At 45.5% G+C, this 27,769-nt stretch overlaps 1 protein-coding gene across 3 annotated transcripts in view; it reads left to right on the top strand.

Moving 5' to 3' along the window:
• LOC147684119 (cytochrome P450 2J5-like) overlaps positions 1-14,824 on the top strand; it is a 62,946-nt gene extending 48,122 nt beyond the window's left edge. For all 3 annotated transcript variants that reach the window (XM_086944497.1, XM_086944495.1, XM_086944496.1), the window contains one exon: positions 13,488-14,824. In XM_086944497.1, the coding sequence (XP_086800623.1) occupies positions 13,488-13,589 (102 nt within the window). In that variant the 3' untranslated portion in view covers positions 13,590-14,824. The remainder of the gene's footprint in view (positions 1-13,487) is intronic.
• Positions 14,825-27,769: the final 12,945 nt, after the last annotated feature.

Here is a 27,769-nt window from a genome sequence, read left to right as displayed (position 1 = left end):
GACCCCTCCCCAAAATAATGATACCAGCCCCGGTGATGGGACCGCCAGGCCTGTAAATGGGTTGGTGAGGTGAGCAACACACCCCTTGACAAAATAAGTAAATCGGCCTGGGAGATGATGTCCCTGGGGCCTTCAAATGCTTCAGGAATGTGGGCATAAACTCCACTTCCAAAAATATTAAAACATCCCGGACCTTGGCCCACCCCAGATAGGGAGGGGCTTCATATTCAAAAGGGCAGGAGCTCACAATTTTTCTCATTTTTTTCCTCCGGCACATTGGACAATTTAAACAAAGAAAATCACTGAAATTCACCACTTAAAGGAGTCATTTCAAATACCTATAACTCGTGCCCTAAAGTGACTCCCGGCATGCACACTGTTGTCATCAATGATGTTTATTTCAGATGTTGCAGAGATGTTGTCAATGATGTCATCAAACATGCCATGTGTGTTGTAATGTGTGAGGTATTTACTAGTCCATGGGGAGGACTAGAATGTTAGTTACTTAAGATAAACATAACTGGTAAATTACAGTGATTTTATTAGTTAAAAACATTATGTTTAACTGACATTTTCGCCTAACTATAACGTGCCTTTAACCTGCGGCCAGGCCCGTGCCCAACCCCATGCATGTTGCTAAACCCCCTCTGCGCACGGCCTTTGGACAGGCATGGCAGGGGTTGGCTGGAGGGCCTGCAGCTAGGCCTTGCATCCAACCCCCCTACGGGCAGTGCATAGGATTAGCACAGTGCTGGAGTGGTAAAAGGTGTTTGTCATATTTCAGCTTGGCATGGATGACACTTGCTAATACTATGGTTAAAAACTCTGCTCAAGGGGGAGGAGCCAAGATGGCGACCGGAGCAGACCTGTAGGCTCCCGGCTCCACCAGCCTTTCTCCGCCGCACCGATATCCTGGCATAGATCCTGGTGCAAATTGACGACGGATTGTGTGCGGCGCGGCGCTGATCTCAGCGGTGTTTTCCCGGACTCTCGACCTGCCCGGCGGCCGGAGATAGCCGCGGAACAGTTTGCAGCCCTGGACCCCGCCTGCACGGTCTCTTTGTGCCGTGCCCCGGAGAACTGCTGACGGCCGGAGTGCTCGATCGGCGCTGAATGCTGGACCACCGGTGAGATCCTCGCGAGGCGCTGCCCGTGCTAAGACACCTGAAGCGACTCGAAGCAGGCGGGGAGAAGGAAGCGCTCGCGACGCTGCAGCACCCCTTCGGAACGGATCCTTTGTTGGCGGTAGACGGTATGGGGAGAGGATCGCTCGGCCATGTTTGCCTGACCAGGATTGCCTGACCCCATGCCTCTCTACCCGGGTCTGCCACGGGGCGCCTACCCTGCAATGTGAGCCTCGCTGGCACGGTATATAGTGCTCCTCCAGCATTGAATGGGCGTACGCTAGTGCTTCACCTATCCTGGCGATTGCCCCGGAATTTCGCCATAATGGCTTTGCTTGGTGCTTTGTGTGGTGGGGGAGAGCGCCTGTTCCCGCCAGTGGCCTGTGCTGCCCCGCCTGAGGTGGGGTCCGAGTTTCCAGTGACTCCCCAGGGAAGTGAGAGGCAGGGGCTACAACCCACACTTTCTCTTGGCACCGTTCTGTCCGCCCTGTGCGACCTCCGTGCGGATATGTACCATTGCTACGGAAGATTGGGAGGCAAGCTGGACGACATGGCGTCTGCGCTGCGGCGGGGATGTAACGCGCTGATCCCGCAAAGCTGCCACTCGCCTCCGCCTACATTCCACGGGGATACAACGCTTTCTCCTGCCTGTTGGACACCTGTGCCCGCTTCCGATTTTATTGGCGCCCACGACCGCCCGCCTGACAACTCTGCCCGGGATACTTTGTTTCCCCTTTCAATGGAGAGTGCTACATTGTTATTGGATTTATCATCAAGTGTGCCTTGGGACCTATCTACGGCATTGCTGGTTCTATCGACGGCTCCTGGGTTGTGTCCTTTGACTCTGCTGCCTAAAAACTCGTACACTCCTGATGTTTCTGTGGAACTCCCTGCTACAGTCGACGGATTTTCTGGTGACTTTCGACGGCCATTTTGTGTTCCTAAGTCACTTTCATTCTTTCTCTCGCCATATTGCTTCTTTGTTCTACAGTGGGCGGGCCTCTCTCGGGGAGCGTATCTGGGGGTGTATCCACGTTCGGGCCAGGGCTAGGCTGCTTTCCTTATTATCGGCTTCTTGGCTGGTTGAACCGGGTTTGGGGTTGTTTTTTGTGTCCAGTTTACTCGACCGCTGCAAATTGACGTTTCACTCCTGTATTTGCCTTATTGCTTGCCGGCTACCCTGACCTTGGGGTGGAAGATGTATCTGTGGCTGGTGGGGACCGGGATTGCCTAGAATTGATCCTCCTTCTGTTCTATTTGTCTTTGAGAGTCGATGATTAGGGTACGATGACTTTCTCCAACTGCATTGCATAGCTGATTGATTTTGTACCGACGCTTCAGTAATGGACGATATTTATGATGTGGGAATCTGTGGAGGGCCGGGATCTCCGGGTGATTTGGTATCGAGTGGGCTCCTCCCCGCCTTCTTCTTTTTGGGAGTTTTGGTTGATTTATTCTTTCTCACTCCCTATATTACAGGTGTTAATGTTCTTTTTCTTTCTTCATTCTCTTCCTTCTTCTTTCTTGTCTATATTTCGGGTTTTACAGGGCGACAGGCACTCTGTGGGGGGGGGGCAGGCCGTAGCCTCCACAATGTTGCAGGGTGGGCGGGGTAATCTGGTATATTCTTAGTTCTATGGGCCTTCTTTTTTCTATTCTCTGCGCTTTCTTAATCTGGTTCGATTCTGGGTCTGGGCTAGGGTTGCCAGGGAGGGGGCGGCGATGTTTGGGGTGCATAAAGGATGGATGATGACTTGCCGCTGTTTTGCACCGCCACACTACATTTGATGTTAACTTCCACTGTTGCTTTCAGATACAACGCCGCTTACCCATATTGTGAAGCCAATATACGGACTCGAATCTTCTTAGTACTTATTCTTCACTGACTTCCTTATGACGAAAACGAAAAAAACTTAAAAAAATTAACCTTCAATTCTCCTCTCCCCCGGCGACATGATTCTTGCCAGTGTAACGCTCATTGATTGCTAACTTTCAACTACTGCTGCTGGGGAACTGTACTGTTTGCACCTGTGCTGACAAAGTATCGTGGCCGGCCTGATGGTTGTAGGCCCGTATTTGTTCTTTTATTCATGCACAATAAAGGTTTTCAAAAATTAAAAAAAAAAAAAAAAACTCTGCTCAAGAGTGCAGATTCAGAGTGTCAGTGGTGTTGTAGTATGTTTCATATCAGGAGCTGCTCTCTACGTAAACGTGGGAGCTTCCCAGAGTTCCTTGCTTCCTTTCTTGAATAATCTATGCAGCACTCTAAGCCTGAAAGGGTATTGTTTTGATAATGCATCAATGTCTAATTATATATATATATATATATATATATATATATATATATTCCAGAAGCTTGGCGAAGTTCATGCCTGAGCCTCCTTTTCCGTGGCGGGCCTCGACGGGGTTTCGCCTCGCCCCATTAAATCCAGAAAATTACCGTCATGAATCATTGACAGAGAGTCGAGGCCCAGGTCAGCTTTGTTCAAGTGCTTTTATTTGGCAACATCAACACCCAACGCGTTTCGCAGCCTTCGCCGCTTTCTCACTCGTGAGAAAGCGGCGAAGGCTGCGAAACGCGTTGGGTGTTGATGTTGCCAAATAAAAGCACTTGAACAAAGCTGACCTGGGCCTCGACTCTCTGTCAATGATTCATGACGGTAATTTTCTGGATATATATATATATATATATATATATATATATATATCCAAGCTCACTGCTCCAAATTACGGGGCACTCTTGCAGCGGGTGAAAGTCTAAGCGCGTCAGAGCTTCGCGCTTGAAACATGAAAGCTCTCTCCCTCCCGGTCCCGGGTGGAAAATAAAGACAGCACACGCGGGAATTCTCGTTGATAGCAATCTTTACTCGCACAGACGCGTTTCGGGAGCCACGCTCCCTTCCTCAATGTTTGTTACACAGTAATGCGCGACCTGGCGCCATTTTATTTCAAAATAACAAACAACACGTGTTGGTAGGTGTAGAGAGAGGACTGACGCAAAGGCGCCATCTTGCTAGTGCATACAATTGACATTAATAATCACAAATGAAATGTGTTATTTAATTTTTGCATGCTAATGCAGGGATTGTATGCACTAGCAAGATGGCGCCTTTGCGTCAGTCCTCTCTCTACACCTACCAACACGTGTTGTTTGTTATTTTGAAATAAAATGGCGCCAGGTCGCGCATTACTGTGTAACAAACATTGAGGAAGGGAGCGTGGCTCCCGAAACGCGTCTGTGCGAGTAAAGATTGCTATCAACGAGAATTCCCGCGTGTGCTGTCTTTATTTTCCACCCGGGACCGGGAGGGAGAGAGCTTTCATATATATATATATATATATATATTACCTACTGGCGGTCGCCAGTAGGTAGTTATAGTTAGGATCTACTTTCCATAGGAAAACCGCAACATTCTATTGGGAATAACTTTGGCGCCGGTGGACAAATCTTCGCAAATTTCTCCAAGAAAATGGCCCGCTCCTTCACTGAAAGTTTGGGGGGATTCGTCAAGCGGGGGCCGAGATAAAAGGGGTGTCCCAAAACGTGTTTTCCCCATGTTAATTTCCATAGGGCGGTCGAACTCACTTTTAACCCGAACGGCTGAATGGATTTGCTCAAAACTTGGCAAAATTGTAGGGACTGGTAGCCCGATGTGCCTTTGCTAGGTCTCAAGATATGTGCTCCAGTGGTTTTTGAGTAATTTAGGTTCCAAAAAATATATATATCTATGGCAGCGCCCCGGTATGCGCACCGGGGAGCGCTCCGGGCGCGCCACGTGAGGTGCGCACGGAAAGCTGATTGGTTCTCGGGTGTCTGTAAACATTCGAAACAGTCCGGAGCGGCCGCCATCTTGTGTCTCGGTAAAATCGAGACACAAGAGGTGGCAAAAACAAAGGGGCAAATGACCATAAGGGGTCAGAGTAGACCCCCCTGACCCCCTAGGTTTGATGTGGGGGCCATAAAAGGGCCCCGCTGTGCAAAAAAATTTTTTTTTTTTGATTTGCGCGGGGGAAGCGCCCGGTATGCGCACCAGGGAGCGGACCGGGGAGCGTCCCATGGGGAAAAAAGAATGATAGAGTTTTTTAAAAATTTAGCCTTTTTTTAGAAATTGGAGGTAGTTCTAAAAAGAACTGTTTTTTTTTCTTATTTTTGTTGTTTTATATTTTTTTAATTTTTTTTTTGAACATTTTAAACTTTTTTGGGGTTTTCTGAACAGTTTTATATTTTTTTTGTATTTTTCATGGGGGGAAACGAAAAAACAGGGAATTGAAAATGGCTCAACTGGAGCAAAAAAAAAAAGAAAATAAATAATAAGGGATTTTTGGGGCATTTGTGGTTGTCCCCAGCAAGGACGATGAGCTTTACGCTCTGTTCTCCGTAGGAGATGGTCTTCCCACAATATTTACAGATAATTCGGAAATCTGCAAACCGAGGCTGAATGCAAGGCATCGTCTCTCTTGCCTCTTGTCCCGACGGAGTGCGTTCCTTTCTTTTGGAGGAGGTGCTTGTAGTTTGTTGAGGGTTTCTGGCCAGTTCCCTCATCTCTGCAGCAGAGTAGTTTATTGGATGCTTGCGCTGCATGTGCCTAATCATTGTGTTGTTTCCAAATGAATATTTTTTATTAGGGTTCCCCCTAGAAAGTTCAATGCCACAGATTAGGCAAGTCACCTTGGCTGCATTTACTTTTTTCTTCCCCTCTGGGATCGAAAAAAACTCCCATATAATGTGTGGTCTTGGCTGGTATGGGGTATTGTTTTCTTCAAGCCATCTTCTCCTCTCCTCCTCCTCCTCCTCCTCCTCCTCCTCCTCTTCCTCCTCTTGTTGACCACCAATGTAATCTTGAGGTGGTCCTCTTGGTGGTTGTGGTGGTGGTGCAGATGCACCAGCTGCTGCTGCTACTGAAGCCATTATATAGATCAAAAAGGTACAGAGAGGTACAAACAGGTCTTCCTAAGTCAAAGGACAAAGTCAGAATAAGGAAAAAAGGTGGGGTCTTTCATCATTTGGAAAAAAAACTGTCCTGAACCAATGAGAAGTGTTATTTTCAGGTCACAAGACCAGGGGCTTCACCATTATGAAACCAAAACTGTTATAAACCAATGAAAAGTGTTATTTTCAGGTCACATGTACCGACACGCTTACGCTACGCGCCCACGGGTCGCGTCGCGTAAGCGCGTCGGATGTTTACGTTGCGCGATCGTATTCGCTCGAGTGCTTCCGGGTGCGCTTTCGCCGTGCGTATTACGCGGACGTGGCTACGCGATACGTCACGATCACGTTTTCGTTCGCGATATGGGCGCTACCGGGACGCTCCCCGGTACGCGCCCTGGGGCGCTTCATAATACTACGCGTTCCGGGGCGCTCACCGGGGCGCGCACCGGGAGCGCTCCGAGGAAAAAAATAAATAAAAAAATATACAAACAAAAAAATGGGCAAAATTGTAGGAACTGGTAGCCCGATGTGCCTTTGCTATGTCTCAAGATATATGCTCCAGTGGTTTTTACGAAAATTAACTTTTAAAAAATATATATTGGGCTACATTGGGCTATATATATGTTAGAGCCCAAATGTAGCCCAATGTAGCCCAATGTAGCCCAAAGATGGCCACCAGAGACAAAAAAAAACAAATGTAGCCCAAATATCAGCCAGATGTAGCCCAACTATAGCCCAATGACAGAATGTCCCAGAGTGTTCTAAAGAACAACTAGAGCGCTAACAGTCTTACTTATAAACTGAGACTTATAGTTAGGAATTAGCATTTAAAAAACCTATGAAATTCACTGAAAAAACATAGGTTTCACACCAGTTATAGTTAGGAATTAGCATTTAAAAAACCAATGAAATTCACTAAAAAACCATAGGTTTCACACCAGTTATAGTTAGGAATTAGCATTTAAAAAACCTTTGAAATTCACTGAAAAAACCATAGGTTTCAAACCAGTTATAGTTAGGAATTAGCATTTAAAAATCTATTAAATTCACTGAAAAAAACATAGGTTTCACACCAGTTATAGTTAGCTGGAAATTTTACTGACATAAAACCATTGAAATTCCCATGTTATAGTTAGTTGGACTCACTATAACTTGCGCACCTGCAATGCACTGCTGATGACGTCACATATTACATCGCTCATGACATGGTCAGTGACCTCACTCATGACATCACTGATGACACCATCCTTGTGACAGAGTGACAGACCTCCTTTCAGTGTAATGTGACCCTTGAAACACATATTCAAAAATAGAAACTACAATTTACAAAAAAAAAGAGATACCCATACCAGTTACAACAACCAATTCAGTAATACCACAATCTATATACACATCCACTCATTCACCAACAGTTCTATATAGTCACTCATACATATATTCACTCATCATATGTAGTGAAACACCTATACATCCTGTTACACACCGACAGTCATCCAAAAGTTACTCACACACATAATCACACATGCCAATAAACTATTGAACATCCATTTATTTGCATATACAGCTATACACACACTACCACCTTACTTCTAAGGAAACTTACACATACTTAATCTCTTAAACAATCACTTATAGAAACACATACTTATTCAAACAGGAACTCTTACAATCTCTCACTCTCACATATACTCACTTATATACATCAATACTCACATATACTAGAATAAAACATATGTAGTTACTGATAAAGACACTAGTGAGACAGTCATTCACTCACTAACACACACATATACACACTCATCCACCCTTTCAATCCAACACATATGCTGTCTTCAAAACACATACAAACAGTGAGTCAGTCATTGATGCATCTATGTGCTAAGTAATACCCCCACCAAACCATACATACACTCATACTGATACTAAAAAAAACATCTATTAACCCATACACACACACATGTAGCTACTCACCAACCCATGCAGCCTCGTATTCACAAAGTGAAGCACTGATACATATATTTAAATATTTAAACATTACTCGCTAATATATGTATTCACTAAGATACACTTAATAAGCCAGTTAACCAATCAATTTAAAAAAAATATCCATTTAGACACTTATTTAAAAATGTATTCTTCCATCGACCTTTAGAAATACATATATAAAACATATTTATTTTACAGAAAGACACACATTCACTGGATGGTGTCATCATGTCATGAGTGATGTAAATGTGACGTCATCAGCAGTGCATTGCAGGTGCGCAAGTTATAGTGAGTCCAACTAACTATAAGGTGGGAATTTCAATGGTTTTATGTCAGTAAAATTTCCAGCTAACTATAACTGGTGGGAAACCTATGGTTTTTTTCAGTGAATTTAATAGTTTTTTTAAATGCTAATTCCTAACTATAACTGGTTTGAAACCTATGGTTTTTTCAGTGGATTTCAAAGGTTTTTTAAATGCTAATTCCTAACTATAACTGGTGTGAAACCTATGGTTTTTTCAGTGAATATATATATATATACAATACAATATACAATACAGGAAAGCGGAGCATCGAGCCGTTAGGAACAACATCACTGACCGACAACGAACGGCTTTGAAAAACCTGATGAGTGACAAAACCATCGTGATCAAGCCCTCGGACAAAAGGGGGAATGTGGTCCTAATGAGTAGGGACCAATACATAGGAGAAGCACTGAGGCAACTTGCAGACGAAAAATTCTATACGAAGTGCACCACTGCAATATATCAACAGAGTATCACACAATATGAGACACTCATCCAAAAGTGGTACAGTCTTCAGATGCTGGGTAAAGACGAACATCTCTTCCTAAGGAACAACAATCTGATGACACCCACCTTTTACCACCTCCCCAAGTTACACAAAAATGTGGACTGCCCTCCAGGCCGTCCTATTATCTTGTCCATTGGCAGTCCGACGGAGAACATGTCCCGCTTTTTGGACAATATCTTGTTTCCCTTGGTGGTAAAACTAGGCTCCTATATCCAGGACACTAAGGACTTTTTAACTAAGATTCAAGATCTAATATGGAGTCCACAATATCTGCTGATGGTGCTGGATATTACCAGCTTGTATACTTGCATAGAACATAGACATGGCCTGGAGGCAGTCAGATATTTTTTAGATCAGCGCCAGATGAGATTTGCTAAACACAATGAAATGATTCTTGAATTCGCAGAATTTTGTCTAACTCACAATATCTTCTTATTTGAAGACCAATTGTACATACAAAGGTCTGGCACGGCGATGGGCACCTGCTTCGCTCCCAGCTATGCAAACTTGTTTGTGGGCTGGTGGGAGGAGCAGGTGCCCAGGAGCTGTGAGGTTGGGCAAGATAGAGGGGAGGCAGTATACTGGCATCGTTACATTGACAATGTATTTATCGTCTAGAACGGTGGGACAAACACAGCAGAGGAATAAATCAGGGTACTTAATAACAATGACCTAAATTTGCATTTCTCAGGTTCAAGTAGTCCGGTGTCAGTGGAGTACTTGGACCTGAGGGTGTTTGTCGAGGAGGACCATCTGCACACTGCCCTTTATAGGAAAGAAACTGCTGGCAACTCAACACTCTTTGCCAGCAGCAGTCACCCTCCTCAGCTTGTAAGGAGCATTCCCTACGGAGAACTTCTTAGGCTCCGAAGGAATTGCTCAAGGGATTCAGACTTTGAGGCGGCTGCCTCAGAATGTTTAGCACACTTTTTAATTAGGGCTTATGGTGAGGAACTCCTAAATATTACACTGAAGAAGGTAAGAAAGATCCAGAGGGCAACGTTATTGATCGCCAATAGCCAAGGACGTGGCCACGATAAGAACGCAGTCGCCAACAAAGGGAAGTTTAGGCTGATCACTCCCTACTCATCAGGTGCTAATGATCTCAGAGCAATGCTACATAAGAACTGGCATATATTGCAAACGGACAACATACGGAAGGAAGATCTACCTGCATATCCTCTGCTAACATTTAGCAGAGCAAGATCGTTGGGAGACATGCTGGTCTCCAGTCATATGGAGAAACCCGCACCCAAAACTAACACCCTAAAAGAGATGAAGGGACTCTTTCCCTGCGGGCGCTGTAAAGCCTGTGCCGGCAGCAAAAGAGTCCTGTCATACACAATACCCGACACATGGAGAACAATGCCCATTAAGAAATTCATAACCTGCAGCTCCCAGTTTGCAGTATACTGTTTTCTCTGCCCCTGTGGCCTTCGCTACATCGGCAGTACAATCAAGGAACTTAAATTGAGGATACTGGAGCATTTGCGGGCAATCGAGAAGGCAGATCCTGCCTATCCGGTTGCCCAGCATTTTGCAGAAGAGCACGGCAGGGATCGTGATAAACTCCAATTCTTTGGGTTGGACATTGTCCCACCCAATGTCAGGGGAGGCGACCGCCTGAGAAGACTCCGTAGGTTAGAGTCGAGGTATATCCTAGACCTCTCCACTAAACATCCTAGAGGACTCAACAGTGGAGAAGAAATGGCATTTCACCTAGGAAAGTGACACTGTAACAACTACATTATCATCTAAATAGGGACCCTTTGAGGGTATAATAGGAATTCCCTACCATCATGCCATTACTGGACTTATTGAATTTATAATCTCCAATTTCTGTCTGGGTGAGGGATAAGATATGAGCTACGACACATACATGCAGAGAGATAAGGGATATTGATCTTTTGCTCAAATCCGTAGGGTTTTCCTTCTTTTGTTTTATCCTTTGTCCTTTCTGAGGTCTGCCCTGCACTTAATCACCAATCTAGATGCTATTGGGAGGGCTTATAAGCAAATATTTTAAAAGCCTATGTTACTGTTATCTGTACTGAATCTCATGAATGAGAATTTTTTAGTCGAGTATATTGCATTTATTAATTGAACTAACTTATGATATATATTACCAATGTATTTTGTAAATGTTTGAACATTTTGATTCGATTAACGCCGATTTCTGATGAACTATTGTATTATTTTCAGTATGTTGTGAATGCTATATAATCATGATGGGACATTTTGAACATAGGACACCAGCCGATCCACGGCTTTATTTTTTGTCAAAATCTTGTGACATTTTGTAAGGAATATACCCCCTCAACATGAATACGAAGTCCATTAGTGGACGTTAAAGGCTCTTTCGTATGTGGAATAATGCTTGATACAGACATTCCAATATGGCGCTCATGTTGTTGCTTGAGGGGTTAGTCCTATGTTGATGTCCATGATTGTAGAAAACTTTATCAACATGTTGATCTTGAGTCGTAATTGACACACTGACGAAGGCAGCATGCCGAAATGCGTCTGTGCAGTTCCCCCTAATAAATCATATCATGATTTTCATAAACCCTCCTTGAGTGCTGCGCCTTTTCTTTGAAGACACGAAAAGTTAGAGCGCAATATATATATATATATATAACAAGGGCAATGACAAGAGTATCAAAATTCAAGACAGGGGTAGCGGTTGCTGCAACCCGTGCCTTCATCTGCTTTAATGAAAGAAGACACAGCAGTGCAAGTGCTTACTACTGCTTAAACTTACCTAGGAACTCAGGGGGCATCCCAAGTGTAGCCTGACCCCTGAAGAAGGCATCCCAAGTGTAGCCTCACCCCTGTAGGAGGCATCCCGAGTGTAGCCTCACCCTTGAAAGAGGCATCTCGTGTGTAGCCACCCCAGAAGGTGTGGGAGAAGATTTTTGAAGCACTGTATCTAGGACTATTTAGAGGTGCCGCAGAGCAGACACACCTGGGATGGGACATTAACACTTGCTCTAATAATGCACACACGTGGAGTGGCTTCTGTGTAATGGGTACCCTGACCTTTTTCCAAAATGGTGCCCAGACGCCTCTGATTGCAAGGACTGGCACAAAAAGATCAAGCTTTTAATTAAGTCATTTAAGAGCATGGGGTCTCCCTTGGAGGTTTCTCACTTTCTCTAGCAAGCAAAGTATTTATATTAGATACTAAAATACGGCGCACTTATGCTCACTAAATGCGCTGGCACACTTTAGGCGGCCTAGCGCCGATGCAGGCAACCTTGCCCCAAGGTGCAAGGGTGCCTGCGTTACAAGGAGAATTGTTTCTGTGAAGGAAGGGACACCTTTCTGCACAAAAATTATCTGTTGAGGCATTTTCCTCTTGCTATGTGTGCTGCAGATTGAAGCACACATAGAAAGAGGAGAAAATATTTTTCTCCTTGCTACGCCATTCTCTGGGAGGCGTAGCGATTTTGCACAATACCAGGTTTATAAAACTTTGGAAATCTGGGATACCGTAAAATTCATGGGTGTGTTGCAAGGGAACAGCCATGTTCCACCCATAGAGCGCCCTCCCAGAATGAATTGTAACGCAATGCAGCACAAGCTGCTGCACTGAGTTACATGTTTCCTTATAAAGGCACACAAGGTTAATCGCCTCTTGCCTGGGTTTGTAAATATCTACTAGCATTTTACGTCAAGGATGCAACACGACAGTGGTGCAACCATGACACAAAATGTTAGTAAATCTGGCCCACAGTTTTATGTAGGCTTTTGCAGGAAAAGCGTAGTAAACCCTACTATTAACAGGATCGCAACCCTGAGGAGGCCAAGGAAAAGAAACCAAAACACAAAGGGTCTCATTTAGGAGTTTTTGGCACAGGGCAGCAAAGCAAGTCACTTTGCTGTGCTGCCCTGCATCAAAAGGAAAGGGCAGGAAAGTGCTGTATGCATGATATATGGCGCATTTCTGTTCTTTCCCACTGCGCTGGTGGAGTTTTGGCTGCCTTGCACCAGCGCAGTCACCCTTGCACCTGGTGCAAATGGGTCCGTGTTGTTGGCCGGATTGTTTTTGTGCAGGAAGGGGCACATTCCTGCACAAAAAATATCCAGTGAGGCATTTTACTCATTCTATGTGTGCTGCAGAATACAGCACACATGGAAAGAGGAAACGAGGAGAAATGAAAACATTTCTCATTACGCCTGCTCGGGGGAGGCGTAAGGTGTTGAAGCTGCACCAGGGCTACATGATTTTGTAAATCTGGGACAGCGTCCAAATCCATGGGTGTTGCATGGGAACACACACTGCAATGTCCATGGAGCACATCCTTGACGCAGTGTAAAGCAACGAAGCGCTTTGTGCTGCCTTGCCTTACTCCATATCCATGAGGCCAAGCAAAGCCAGATTGTCGAAAAAAGTGTGAGGCGCAGGCCTCTTGTAAATAAGCTTTAACATCTGGATGTGGAGAACTTTGTGGCCTCTCTGTAGTCAAACCTGGGATCTGGATTCATTGCACTGTAGTCTCACAACTCTGAGCTCCTATTTACCCACAAGCCCCACATGCAAGGGCCTTCCTGCCATATTACCTGGCAAATGATGCATCTTAAGCAGTAGTAAGAGAAGTGACCCATCTCTCCTCTTCTTCCACCTGCAGGACACCGCGTGTGTTTGGGGGAGACGCTGGCAAGGATCGAACTGTTCATCTTCTTCACAAGCCTCCTCCGGGCCTTCACCTTCCGGCTACCAGAGGGAGTGAAAAATGTCAACATGGACACCATTTTGGGGGGCATAGTGCAGCCACATCCTTTTGAGATCTGTGTTGTACCCCGCTAGGTAGAGGGTGCCCCTGGACAAAAGAAAGACCTGTGTATGATTAAGAAATATTTTACAGTATTATTGCCCTCTTATACCTACCTATAATAGCTCATTGGATAAAATTTAAGTAACTTATGCATTAATGTTAGTGCTTGCATTATGATAGTCATCTAATGGAATTATTACTGTTTGTAGTCCTGTTGTAAAATAGATGTGTTCATTTACATTTCATATTTTGCCTTGATCTGCTTTAAATTACAACTAGGCAAAATATACTGGCAAAGCGTCAGAGAATGTCTCCAAATCTTGTTGAACAGCAAACCCTGGAAGCTTGTGTACAATGTGACTGCTCTGCTTCTGCTATTGTGCCTTTATTTGGAGTTCTGATCCTGAAGGGGATTTAGGGGGCGGGATACAGCAGTCTCGCATTGGCGCTATAAGCAACGCACCCATCAGGAAGACTCTTACACACCATCAGGAAGACTCTTACACACCATCAGGAAGACTCTTACACACCATCAGGAAGACTCTTACTGCGGCATACCGCCAACCGGTAATGCACGGTTATCGGGGGTAGAGATATTTAGTGCAGAAGGTGCAAGCCCAAAGGGTGGTTGGTTTGCCTAAAACCAAAAGAAAGCACACGCTGGGCAATCCCAGTGTAAAATAAAAAAAAAAAGCCCTTTTTGATGGACCTTTAAGGATTTGTAAGTAGAAGCAAGTATGCAAGAAAATAGCTAACCACCTATGTCTGTCTGAGAAACCAGCCAAGTCTTAGGCGTTAGCGCATGACCTCAGGGACAGAGGCTAAGAGCAGATTGACAGAAACAAAATGACTAATTATGAAAAAGTCATATATGGTCTGTAAGATTTGCTAGAAGTCTTCAACACAATTTGAGGAGCATTCATAGACAGGCTAGGTTCTTATCCTGGGAAAGATGATGACAAGTCATGGGCTGAAAAGGATGCCCCTTCTGTAGATGAAAGAAAGAATGAGAGATGGACTCTGTGGTCAGAATAAGGGCATTGACATCGCCTAATATTTAGGTCACTGCTTAGCAGCGTTTCGGCTGATAAAGTAGCGTTGGCCAAACTTGGTGCAGTGTTTTTGTTTTATGTACATATACTTCTTTGTATGACTTGAACTTATTTTCAATAAAATACTGAAATATATTATTCTCATTTTATGTCAATATTTGTATCACAAAGACCAAAGTGGCATCACTATGACCAGTGTTGAAAATAGAAGAAATGTATTGTGAGAGCACAGTAAAAGCAACATGGACAAAGCCTGGGATGCGTGTTTCTGCTATTGAAGGGGCAAAGTGGGATGAATCTCTGTGACCCATGTGCCACCCATTAGATATTTATTTAAGAGTGGTTATTTAGCAGAAACAAGACTCACAAAAAAGAGTGGCAGAGTGTCCTAAGGGATACATAGATAGGTATACTCCATAGGTAGCTCTATGTGAAACAACATGTCATTTTAAAACAAAATGTAAGTAAACTGCGAACAAAAGGGAGCAGTGGCAACCAGTAATTTTAGAAGAAAGGTTGGTGGATGGGATACACACTCACTCAAACATACACTCACTCACACCCATACATTCACACATTCACATGCACACACAGATCCATTCACAACATTCATTACCAAATATTCAAACATGCACGCATGCACCAAACATTAATTTTAAAAAAAAGAGAGATTTACCTGCAGCTCTGCCTCGGAGGTCCCAGGAGGGTTGGGACAGCTGCCTTTCCTCATATGGTGAACTTAGATCAGCCAATGAGGGAAGGCAGCAGTCCCAACCTGTTCACAGAATGGGATGGAGTCAGTGAGACCGCTGACCCCACCCCACTCTGTGACGAAGTGTTATTGATTGACACTCAGCTCTGAGCACTTCAGGGCTTAAAACTGAAGCGCCCAGGTCCATGCAATGAGTGACGCTCCCCCTCGTCACGAGGGGGAGGGCCTTGAGGACCTTTGATGAGCTGAGGAGGTCATGGCCACAGGAGCTGTGGCATCCTCAGCTAACAAAGTTCAGCTCAGGCAGCCAGGAGCCTGCGCATTTAGTGCATGTCTAGCTCCTGACTGCCTGACCTGAAAATGAAAAATGTCTATCACGCTGACCTTTGCTTAGCATGGCAGACACTCTTCTTGAGGGGCAAGAGGGGATGGGGTGGTCCCTATGCACGGGCCGCAGCTGATAGGGAGATATGTGGGAAAATACTGATATGTGGGAGAGAAATATATAGGAAGGTGACACCTCAGGACACAATAAATAACGAGAAAGAGTGGAGAAGTAGTGGAGAGAGGTGGAGAAGTAGGAGGGAGTCGTTTAGGTTAGGAAATAATTGAACGGCAAGGTCAGGGGAAAAGTGCTACTTCAGGTAAAAGTGTACATTTGGGGATTAATGTGCTCAATTGTCACATAGTGAGGTCTTTAACCCCTTCGATGCTGATGACGAGCTCAGCTCATCATCAGCCACGGGGGGCGTGTGCTGAGCTCGTCATCTAACGCGGCTTTTTGAAAAAAGCCGCATAGCGCAAAAATATGCGCCGCAGCGATGAGGTTAAGGCGGCTGTCAGCCCTCCCTTCCATTTTGCTGAAGGAAAATAACATTTAGGAAGTGTGTTGGCCAAAACATTGCCTCCCACAAGAGATGATCAATGTTCCTTTTAACATGTCCTGCTCCTTTATTTGTAACCTCCTTTCTGTCATTACATCACCAGTGCACCACAAACATGGTCATCTACTGAACACCTGCACATCAATAGTAAATAGTAATGTTCACAAAAGCCCTGCTCTGTGCACACATCTGCATTAAAATGAGAGCAGGTGTTAGGCGATGAATGCTATGGCTATTTTTGTGTAATGGCAGAGGGGCATTGTAGATAACACATTATCAGTCAACAGTTCACTCGACCCAGGTGACTTTTAAGTTACAAAACATTTTGACACAAAAGAAGGAGTACCATTTCAACTTACAGACCAATTGAGTTTTCCTTCTCGAGGAAGAACATTGTACTATATTGTAACATTTGTATAGCCTTATAGCCTTTTTAGGGTACTGAATCACTTATCCACATGGATAGCAGTCTACACCATATGGAGTTTCTGGTTGGAAGGGTGTTGTCTTTGCTTTGTGCCCACGAGGGAAGTGTTTACATGCCGTGCTTGAAGACCATTGAGGTGTGGTTATCATGCTATGGCACTTGGTGCTTTGTGGTGTGAATTACACCAGGCACATTCCCCAGCAGCCTCCTTTAGGATGAGATCGAACAAGAACAAGGGGAGATCAACCATGGGAAATGCAAACATGGCTTGGACAAGAGGTAACACATCCAGTCCACAATATATCAGACATGAATTAGTCCAAAGACCAATAGCTGTACTATCCAAATGCCACTGCTTTAAATGGGCCGGTACTGTCCGGTATGGAGTACCAGCATTTTTTATTTTTTGAGAGGGTGAATACCTGCATTTCTCAAGAGTGATGTTATACTTATAATTTCAGAGTACCGGTACTTCTCAGAAACAAGCAGGTACTCTGGTACAGGGTACCTACACTTCTATTTTTCCCTTTCAAGCACCACAAAGGACTATCCTTTGTATCAGTAGACCAGACTGACTTTGTCCAATTAAAAATAGAAGCGATTGAAATATTTCGTAAAATTCAAAGACACGTTTACTTTCATGAAAGAAATGGGATAATCAGCATTGAAGTAACAGGGTTGCAGAAAAAAATCTACATTTGTACCTCTTAATTCTGAAACCTCTTCGAAGATCATTACTTTGGAAACTAAAGTACTGTCAGCTATAAGCCATTTGGAGAAGAGATGGCTTCTCTTTAATCTCTTATTCAAGATCTGACTGAACTCATAGAAAATGGTAAACAGGTTATCAAATCAGTGGGCAAAGGGGGGTCAAAACATATTCGTAACAGAAATGAATATATTAAGAAAGGATTGAGACAATTTTTGGATCAAAAGCACTATCAAAAACTGGGAAGGGATCCCTGATGAGAACTGTTGAAAAAAACTACCCCTTTTCTAAAACATGGACACATGAAAGGATGGATTGGGTCAATGGAATTAGATTTTCGTATAGATAAAATGCAGAGAATAATAATAATAATAATAATACTAGTATTTATAAAGCGCGAACAGCTGCCTCAACTAGGAGGCGTCCTAGTGTTATACCTCCTGCCCAAGATTCATAAAGATCCTCAGAATCTACCAAACTGATCGATTGTCTTGTGTTGTCACACAATCCTGGTACCTTTGTTCACATGTATAGATTACTTCCAAACCTAATCCTACTACTATGATCTCCCAATAAACACCTTCTAGACTCTTCCCACTTCTATCCCCCCATTATACTTTTGAATCCAACTAACACATATCCCCCACTCAAATTAATTCAAATTTCACTTTACTAATCCACCTCTAATACTTTTTGGGTTCAGGAATAGCATGCTACGTACCAAAAAGCGATCCCACACCTTGTCAGGGGTAGTAAGCGCTATATAAATAGAAATACAATACAATAATTCCTACAAGATATTACTGATTTCCTAATAGCTGTGCGAGGGTCAGGAAGTCACAGCACTCACAGACACATGCACTTACTACGCCAAGCCGCAGGGTTTTCAGGGCTTGTCTGATTTCATCCCTTGTTTCTGTGGCCTGCCCAAGTGTAGCGCCACCCCTCCCCGTGACGTGTATCACCTTCGCTGACTGACTGTAGTGGGCGCTTCAGGCTGCCTGCTTTTCACGTTTATTAGGTCTCGCCTAGCGTTGCAGCGCATGCGCTGCTCGCTCTGCGAGACCTCTTGTCATCTAGGAGATTTTGGAAGTGGAGTGGAAGCTCATCCCTTCCGTTTTATTGTCCGGCGTCATCCTTTATGGTAAACACTCGCTTTCTATTTGAAGTGAGGCTTGTTTGTTCTCTCCCTGTCTCCTTTTCGGCTCGCCCATCCAGACTGGATCGTGTACTTGCGGCGTGACATGGTGGGATTTATATGGTGGTTCAGCACTATTTTATACAGACACTGATCGGGACAATGGCAGCTACGCTTCATTTTCCGGTATGTGCGCTTTCACTTTAACAACACCAGCCAACAAAAGGAGGGACAGGAAGGAGCCTTGGCCGGCCACTGACCTGTCGCAACACACCATTGGATCATGGAAACCCATTATGAGCACATAATAAAATGCAATATCTTTTGATAACTGATTCCTGGAAAGAGTTTCTGCCTGGCTGTGCGAGCCTGGTGGTGGTCGGAGCTTTGCCTGGGTGTGTGTGGTCACCCCTCCCAGTGGCATGCCCTCCGGGGAATGAGATAGGGAGTGCCTCATGTACTCTCAGTGGGTTTGGGGTGCAGACGCCCCCTGATAGGAGACGCGACTCCCAGAGAGGGAAAAATGCCAGCAGATGCGTGTGCACAATGCCTGTGAGTGCGTTCTCAGGGATCAGTGATGAGAGAAGCCACAAGGTGTGGGGTTGTTGTGGCGCGTCCGTCCGGTTCAAGCTGCTTAGCACACCGCTGGGAGTGGAGCGGTGGTGTGCAGTGCGGTAGTCATTCAACGGGTTTTGTGGCACGGAGTGCAGCCTGTGTCTGCGGTTAGTATAACCCGATGCGCTCAGCAATATTTGCATGCCCTTATGAGCTTTTGTTGTGTGTGTGTGTGCTGCTGTTAAAGAGACGTGTCGAAGTGTGAGCAAATGGTGTGCTGTGGCATACAGTGATATGCTTTCATTTTAGCGTGTGTGGGCTGTATGCGCTGGTGTGGACAGACATACACGTCGGTGTGCTGCAACATATGGGTGAGTTGCGGTATACTTTATGCTTTTTATGCTACTGTGCACCGTGCTTGGTTGATGGTAGATAGCAGTGCATAGCGAGGAGTTGAGCTCTGCTTCAAAAACATACGATACCTCGCTGTTTTGCGATAATGTTTAAAAGCTGTAGCGCCGCTCAGTGTCACCCGGAATACTATGGGCACAATTACGATGGCGGGCGGACAAACGTAATGGTATGCAGGCCGCCCGCCAGGGGTGCGGCGGTCCCGCTGTGCCTATTATGATGTGACCGCCACCATGGCAGGCGCATCACGCATATTTTACAGTGCGGCGGGCGGTGCTACAAGCTACAAGCAGCACCCGCCGCAATGTAAAAACTGCATGTTGTGCATTTGCACGCGCAACATGCGCAACATGACAGGCACCGCGCAGTGGTTGCCACCTTGTGTATTCAAATGTCTGGGGGTACCATGGGTACCTCCCAACACCCTGGGAGCCCGCAACAGGCCTCCAACACCGCATTGCCGCCATGGAAAGGCCAATTGCCGCGATCATCATAATATGGATGGCGGTGTCTTGCAGACACCGCCACCATATTATACATGTTTTCCGCCCGGTCGACGAGTCAACCAGCGGAAAAGCGGTGGACGGTCTTTCCGTCCGCCGCGGACCCCCCAGCCATCCTAATATGGTGGGGGTCTTTTAGGTATGGATGGCGGGCGGATCGCCCTCGCCGGGCAAGCAGTGGCTACCGCTGGCCCGGCGGGGGCAATCCGCCTGCCAATGAAATGGGCCCCTTAGTTTTCAGTCAGTTGCTTTCATTTAACCACCCAATGCATTCTGGGATTTGTAGCCCAGGGTTTCTTGTAGTTAAATTAGAAACCACACCTGATGAAAGTAGTTTAAAAAAGAAAGCCCTGTACTGCAAGCTTGGTATATTGCTGAGATGGAGCGAAGCAGTCATCCCTGTGTGTCTGTGAAATGCAGCGATCTGGGTTGGCATTGTGGTGTGTGTAGTCATAGTGTGCGGTATTCAGTGATGTAGTGTAGGTTACTGGTGCCTTCTGCTGTGTGTAAATATATGTATTAGTGTAGTGATGTGGAGTAAGTTGTGTTGTGTGCAGATGTGGGGGCAGTGGCATGGTGTGGAATGTAGAGGTGTGTTATTGTGTGGTGTGTGTTGGTGCCATGCATGTGGGAAGTGTATGTTGCTGGGATGCATGTGGGTGGTATATTGTGGTGTGGATGTGGTGCACTTACCCGAAAGGACCTGTGCATGGAGAAGCCATGTGGGATGTGCTCTGATGTGAAATCCTGTGAGCGTAAACCAGAAATCCGCCCCCAACCACTGTGCAACCGACGACCCCTGCAGGAAACAGGAATCGCGCTAACACGATGCAATGGAATAGGTTTCGCATTGACATTAGTTTGAGTTATTGACATTGTAAATGACAATGTTTTTTTTGTTTTTCTCTTTTAAAACATAAATAAAAGGCATTGTTATTTACAATGGCAATAGTTTAAAGTCTTGTAAATGCCTGACCTATTACATTGCATTTACACGAGTTTGAGCTATTGGCATTGTAAATGATAATGTATTTTATCAATGTAAATGCAAGACTTATTTCATTTGCAAGATGTTGAGAGCTATTGTGATTGTAATGACAATGCTTTTATTGTATGTGTTTTGAAAACCTGCAAGGTGTGCATAAATATGCATTTTGTATTTATAGTTTTTGCTTAAAAGAAGCAAAGCTGGCAGTGACTGCCCCTTTTGTAGTGGCAGCCTTTCTTTTAATTAACAAGGACTCCAAGTAATAAGTGCGTAGTTATATAGCTTGCAGGCTTTTACATTTTATAAATTAAAGGCATTGTTATTTTGAATGCCAATAGCTTAAACTCGTGTAAATGCGAGACCTATTGCATTGCAAATGCTTGTTTAAATATTCATTGCTTTCCCCGTCAACAAGTGTTTAAAGCCCAAATTGGCCCATCTCCTGGGCCTCACGGCATCACAGCAAATAGTTAAATGGGAGAATGCATTTCACTGTCCTTTAAATAGTTCTAAGTGACTGCTTTAAACATTAACTAGATCAACGACCATCATTGGTATGCTTTAGTAATACTCCAATTATTAAAGAGTTCAGGCTAATTGTTACATGGAACAACGCCTTTCACCCTTCGCAGTTAAAGCACTAATAACCCCCTGGCCGCAGTGCGAATTCCGCTGCGGCGCTGGGAAAATGGGGGGTGAGCGCGGCGCTGCTATGCTCGTGACGGAACCACGCCGTCATGAGCCATGGGTGGGTGTGCTCATGACGGCGTGGTTCCGTCACGGCCACGCCCGCACATTAATTCGCCCAATAAAGCCATCTGGATTCATTTGGGCTTAATGGCTGGTGACATTTCAAAGTGGTGGGGCGTAACAGTTGAGATTTATGTAGTGAGAAAACTAAATGAGCATTCCCAACTAACATAAGGAGAGTTCAGGGGTTTTCTCACCCTAGGGACATTTTGAAAAAAAGTAGAGAAAATGTTGCATTTTAAAGCAAATTTGAATAAAAAATGTCATGAAAAAGCTAGAAGATTTATGAAGCAATATTTAAACACATGAAAAAAGATAACATAATGGGAATTATTGGGACACTATAAAAACCTCTGCCCATTCCACATGCCTCATTAAAATTTAATTCACAGCTTCACAATTCAACATCTTCAATGTTAATTATTTACAGGAAAATCAATGTTGTAACTCCCTTATCTTAAACACCTATAAAACTTTGGCACAGCCACTAGTCCTGGTTGGATTTAGGTGTATATTACTTGCTGCGTTACATTTCTGGATACAACAGAAAGCTCACACAGAGACCAAAATGCATGTTGGGTGACAAACTATGGGAATCAGAGAAATTTAATTTATCTGTTTAAGCCATGCCCTTAATTACTTAGGCCATGCCCCTTTCAGAGATCTCCACTTCCTTCATCTTACTTAAAGTCCTGCTTCAACCCTATTTCATCCTCATTCCTTCACTCCCTCTTCCAACCCTCCACAGTAGCTTGCCAGCTCGAACTTTGTGTTGCGCTCCTCCTCTCTCCTGCGCTCTTGGACGCTTCTTCACTCTAAACTCCAGCCCTGCTACACTCAGTGGCTGTCGGCAGGTATCGGGAGTGGCAGGGTGGGAGGCTTTAGGCGGAGGTAGGGGGTGGGGTGGGGGGAAGGGGATCAAAAATAAGAAAATGTTCTCCACCCAGGCTGTAACGCAGCCTGGGTGGAGACCATGTTAAGAGCGCATCACTGTTTCGCCAGCCTGAGAGGGCCTGTCAATCAGTCATTGCACACTCACAGAGTGCCCACCTCTCCTCCCCCTTGCTCTGAGAGCAGAGCTGCACCGTCCCACATGGACACCACAGCAGGAACAAATACAACTTTGAGTTATTAAATGGGAAGAGGGGGAGCAGCACAGACCACTGACACTAGGGTTGTGTGAAAAAGGCTGCTTTATTGAAACAGGTGCACATCACAAAACAACCTGGGCCTTTACCTTAAAAAACTAAAACCTCACTATACAGCTTATCTAACCTATGTTAAGCTACCCCTCTCCCCTAGAATCTCTCTCCCCCCACAACAACTTAATATAGTAATAGTGTACCTGCTCCAGAGCTGTTGAATTGCAACTGTGACCTTTAAAATCCCCAACAATTATCCCCTCCTCAAGTAGACTTCCTACATAACCTTGAACTTCCTGGGACATCCAGGCATGAAATAATCTACCCGTTCCCTTTCAGCCTGAATTGGCACTGTCAACAGGAATAACGTTTATTAAACAATGGCAATTTATATGCCAACGACCACCCTGAAAAAATAGGTGGTGCGCTGTGCCTTTTTCTGCCCCCCTTCTGTCTATGTGATGTTTAGTACTTTAGCCAACTCAAACTTCAACTGAACTAGATATAACTCCATGACCATAACGAACAAGTGTACACCGTTGGCTATGAAAAATTCTACTTTGTCAAAGTGGAAGTCCATATGTGTTACCCTACCTATACCTGCCTCCCTACAAAAGGCCTGCATCTCTTTATTGATCTTTTTCCTGGCCTTATCTATCGCTCCTTATTTGTTGTGTCCATCGCTAAAGTCTCCTAGGTATAAACTCTGTCCAGATGACATGGCAAACAATGCGTTTGCTGATCTCCTCCAAGTCCTCCTTCATATCTTTACAAAAAGCTAGCCCTTCCTGCACCAACAAGTCGTTCTCGCCTAGATGTAATAGTAAAATATCCGGGCACCTACCACCTAATAGCGATATGCTCAAACAAGGCAATAACTCACTCCACCTCATCCCTCTTTTCCCGTGCCATGAAATTTTGCATGTGCCAACATTGAACCTCAAATATGAACCGTGAAAGCTGGATTTGGATTGCCGCTCAACCCACTTTATGAAGGAGTGTTCCACAATCCAGATATTCAAACTGACCACCAATGGCCGGGGAACAGAACCTGAAAAACAAAAACAAAAGTTGACAACGTGTGCGCGTCTCAGGAACTCCCCTCACCTTCTCGCACGTAACGCAGGAAACAGTTGGATGACCATCATCTTAAACACATTATCATTTCTTTAAGTTTGTGTTGTTTTGCTTTTTTAAACTTGCATTGCTCCGGGCCATAATCAAGTGTCTCCTACGTTTCGCTGGTGGGACCGTGGTCCCAGGGATTGCCCTGCTCGCACTGTCAGCCTCTGGCCCCTGTCTCCACTGCTGCTACCCCGCTTGAGGACTGCACCGCCCAGGGTGCACAGAGCTACATCCCGCTGCTGCCAACAAGGAGGAGTACAAAAGGGGGTGGTGATGGACGGAGTATCTGAATCAATCAAACACTCACACCCAGTCAAAAGATCTGGGTTTAATCCATCACCGTTCTTTAGCCCACTCTGCCACCCCAGTTCAGACATGGCTATATGCAAATCAGTCTGACCCTGTGCCTCATGGGAACAGTCCAGCCCGAACTGTCAAGCCATGTCTTCCCTGGACCGGAAACAAGCTTCCGAGGACCGGTTTCTGGCATTCCAGCCGTCTTCAGCCCGGCTTGCATGAATCCAGTGGCAAAGTGAGCAAGGGACTCACGTCTGAGCATACCCTGCCACACTTATGGCGGCCAAAAGCGGTACAAAAGGGGGTGGTGATAGACGGAGCATCTGAATCAATCAAACACTCACACCCAGTCAAAAGATCTGGGTTTAATCCATCACCGTTCTTTAGCCCACTCTGCCACCTCAGTTCAGGGAAGACATGGCTTGGCAGTTCGGGCTGGACTGTTCCCATGAGGCACAGGGCCAGACTGATTTGCATATAGCCATGTCTGAACTGGGGTGGCAGAGTGGGCTAAAGAACGGTGATGGATTAAACCCAGATCTTTTGACTGGGTGTGAGTGTTTGATTGATTCAGATGCTCCGTCCATCACCACCCCCTTTTGTACCGCCAACAAGGAGGAGGCGCTGAAAACAACATGCGCATTTAAGTGCTGCCTCCCCCCGCGGGACGCACCCTGGCCGTGCCGGGGAAAATCCCCGGCCAAGGCCATGCCGGTCCTTGCCCGTCACTGTCAGGAAGTGGCAGGGCAGGGCCACCCCCTAACACCGACCCTTAGGACTGGACATATTACAAGGTATTGTTTCTCCTGCTGTAATTTAATTTATAATTGGATCCTCTTATTCCAGCTGCCAAACAATACACCTTGGTGTTAGTATTTAGTTGAGAGGAGAAACTGACTGATACCAAACCAAACAAAAGTGATTCATATCTGTGTCGCAACTGGGCATCTTATTATTGGATATCTAGCTAGCCTGGAAGGCTGTGCATGTTGGGCTGCTAATTCGCATTACATTATATTGTTTGCTTTCTGTTTAGCTGTAGTACTGCGGCCATTGCTCCTGCCTATTACTGTGTTATGACCCGTATAGATAATCTTATCAGTGACTGTGAAGAAATCTTAACAGTTCCCACGGGCAATATTATCAGTACTTCAGAGGCCCCCCACAAACCACGCCTTGTCTTCCCTGATTGTTAAAACTGTTCCTGATATGTTTAAAAGATCAAGTCAGAAGAGCTTCCACTGTCCGTTATTGAGGATGTACCACCAATAGAGTTGTCTCTATCTTCACTCTGTGTGTATATTTAGACAATATCAGCATTCCAGAGTGTGTAACAGAATGTAGCAATAGATTTTCCCCCTTGATGAGCATTGATTAAGATTTAATCCCCGTACATCTAACAGACAGCTTAGGGTCTGCAAAAGACAAGCATGCAGTAGTTTCTACAGGGCCATGTAAGTGCCCGTGTTCGGGGCAGCCCCCACCCCTGACAGCAAGCCCAATGGCCCTGACCAGTATAATCATGGAGCTAGTCAGCGCTTTGGAGGTCTTAATCTGCAAGCTAACAGATACCATCAATCTGTCCACTGTGAATAATACTCAAAACACGGCTAGAGGAAATGTGCCTATCCGGCTATATGTCGACATGCGCCTTCCAAACAAAGCCGTAAAGGGGAAGCGACATCTCACGCCCACCATGAATGACATCGTGGAAGACCTCAACGGGGCCAAGTGATTCACGAAACTTGACTTCAACGCTGGCTATCACCAGGTAGAACTCCATCCAGACAGCAGGATAATTACGGCGTTCTCCACTCATGTGGGTCTACGACGATACAAGAGGCTGAGCTTTGGGATATCCTCCCCCGCAGAAGTGTTAAAAAACGCTATAAGGGAAACACTCACAGGACTGCAAGGTGTTATCAACTTGAGTGATGACATCCTGGTGTTCACAAAAACACTAGCGGAGCACCACGTACATCTCAGGGACACCCTTCAATGACTTGCGGAAAGTGGACCCAAGCCAAGTGCTCAATCTACCAAGAGTCGGTGGAGTTCTTTGGTTACATCTTCTCTCGCGATGGTCTCCAGGTTGACCCAAAGAAATCTGCGGCCATATGCGTTGCCCCAAGGCCCACATCGCCCAGAGAAGTCCACAGTTTCCTAGGCACGGCCACATATTGTGGCCGATTCATTCCGAATCTGGCGTCTCTCTCAGAACCTCTCCGTAACCTCATGAAATCAGGACAACTGTGGGCGTAGACTGCAAACGAAGACATGGCATTCTATGCTGTGAAGGAGGCACTCATCGACAAAAGAGTTATGGTGTACTTTCGACCCAACAGACGCACCAAGGTGGTGGTGGGTGCTAGCCCCATGGGGCTAGGAGCCAATATCCTACAAGAAACGAAAGCGAAAGAATGGGTCGCAATTGCTTATGCTAGCAGAGCTTTAACAGGAACAAAGATGCGGTATGCCCAGATAGAGCGTGAAGCCCAGGCCATCAAGTGGGCGTGCCAACATTTTCACCTCTATCTCTACGGGAAAGAGTTTGGCATGGTCACGGACCATAAGCCTCTCATTCCCCTCTTTGCAGGCACTTCCAGATTGGCTCCCCCAAAAATCAAGAGATGGGCAGTACAACTGCAAGCCTAGCGCTTTGAAGTTATCTTTCGGCCTGGGGTCAACAACCCGGCTGACTTTCTGTCACGTCACCCTGCCAAGTCTGTTTCAACAGACTGACTTGCCGATGAGGACAACACGGAGGAGTTTGTCCGGATGATCTCTCAGGTCTGCCCAAATGTGCTCACGCTTGAAGACATCAGAAGAGCCGGAGAGACCGACGAAAGTCTGTCCAAGGTCAAAGCAATGCTGGTGGACCGGAGCTGGCAACACCTTCTCGATGGAGTCCGTGCTCTGACTGAAGAGGAAAGACTGTTCGGTTAACAGCTATGGAGAACCCGAAGAGGACTTAGTGAAGGGCTTCATGGGATTGTCCTGTGCTGCACCACCTTGGTAATCCCCAGGAGCCTTCAAGAGAGAGTGGTCTGCCTGGCGCATCAAGAGCATCAAGGGATTGCTAAAACTAAAGCCCATCTCAGAAACAAGGTATGGTTCCCTGGCGTGGACACTATGGTCGAGGAAGCCATCCGGACATGCCACTAGTGCAACATCACTGGAAATGACCTGGCGCCAGCTCCGGTCATCACAGAAGCACCATGTCCCAAGCTGTGAACTCAAGTCAGCATTGATTTTGGATCGTTCCCCGATGGATGAAGTACCCTGGTCCTCATTGACTCCCACTCAAAATTCCCTGTGGTAGAAATGGTGTTCTCAACTGCTTTTTCCCAGGTCAAAGCCACGCTCGACTGCGTCTTCACGATGATGGGACTTCTGGAAGAAATCAAGTCAGATAATGGACCACCCTTTCAAGGGAGAGAAT

This window comes from Lissotriton vulgaris, chromosome 11, assembly GCF_964263255.1.
Source record: "Lissotriton vulgaris chromosome 11, aLisVul1.2, whole genome shotgun sequence".
Lineage (NCBI taxonomy): Eukaryota > Metazoa > Chordata > Amphibia > Caudata > Salamandridae > Lissotriton > Lissotriton vulgaris.
The sequence above is the reverse complement of the archived record's forward strand: the minus strand, read 5'-3'. Positions and strand labels throughout refer to the sequence as shown.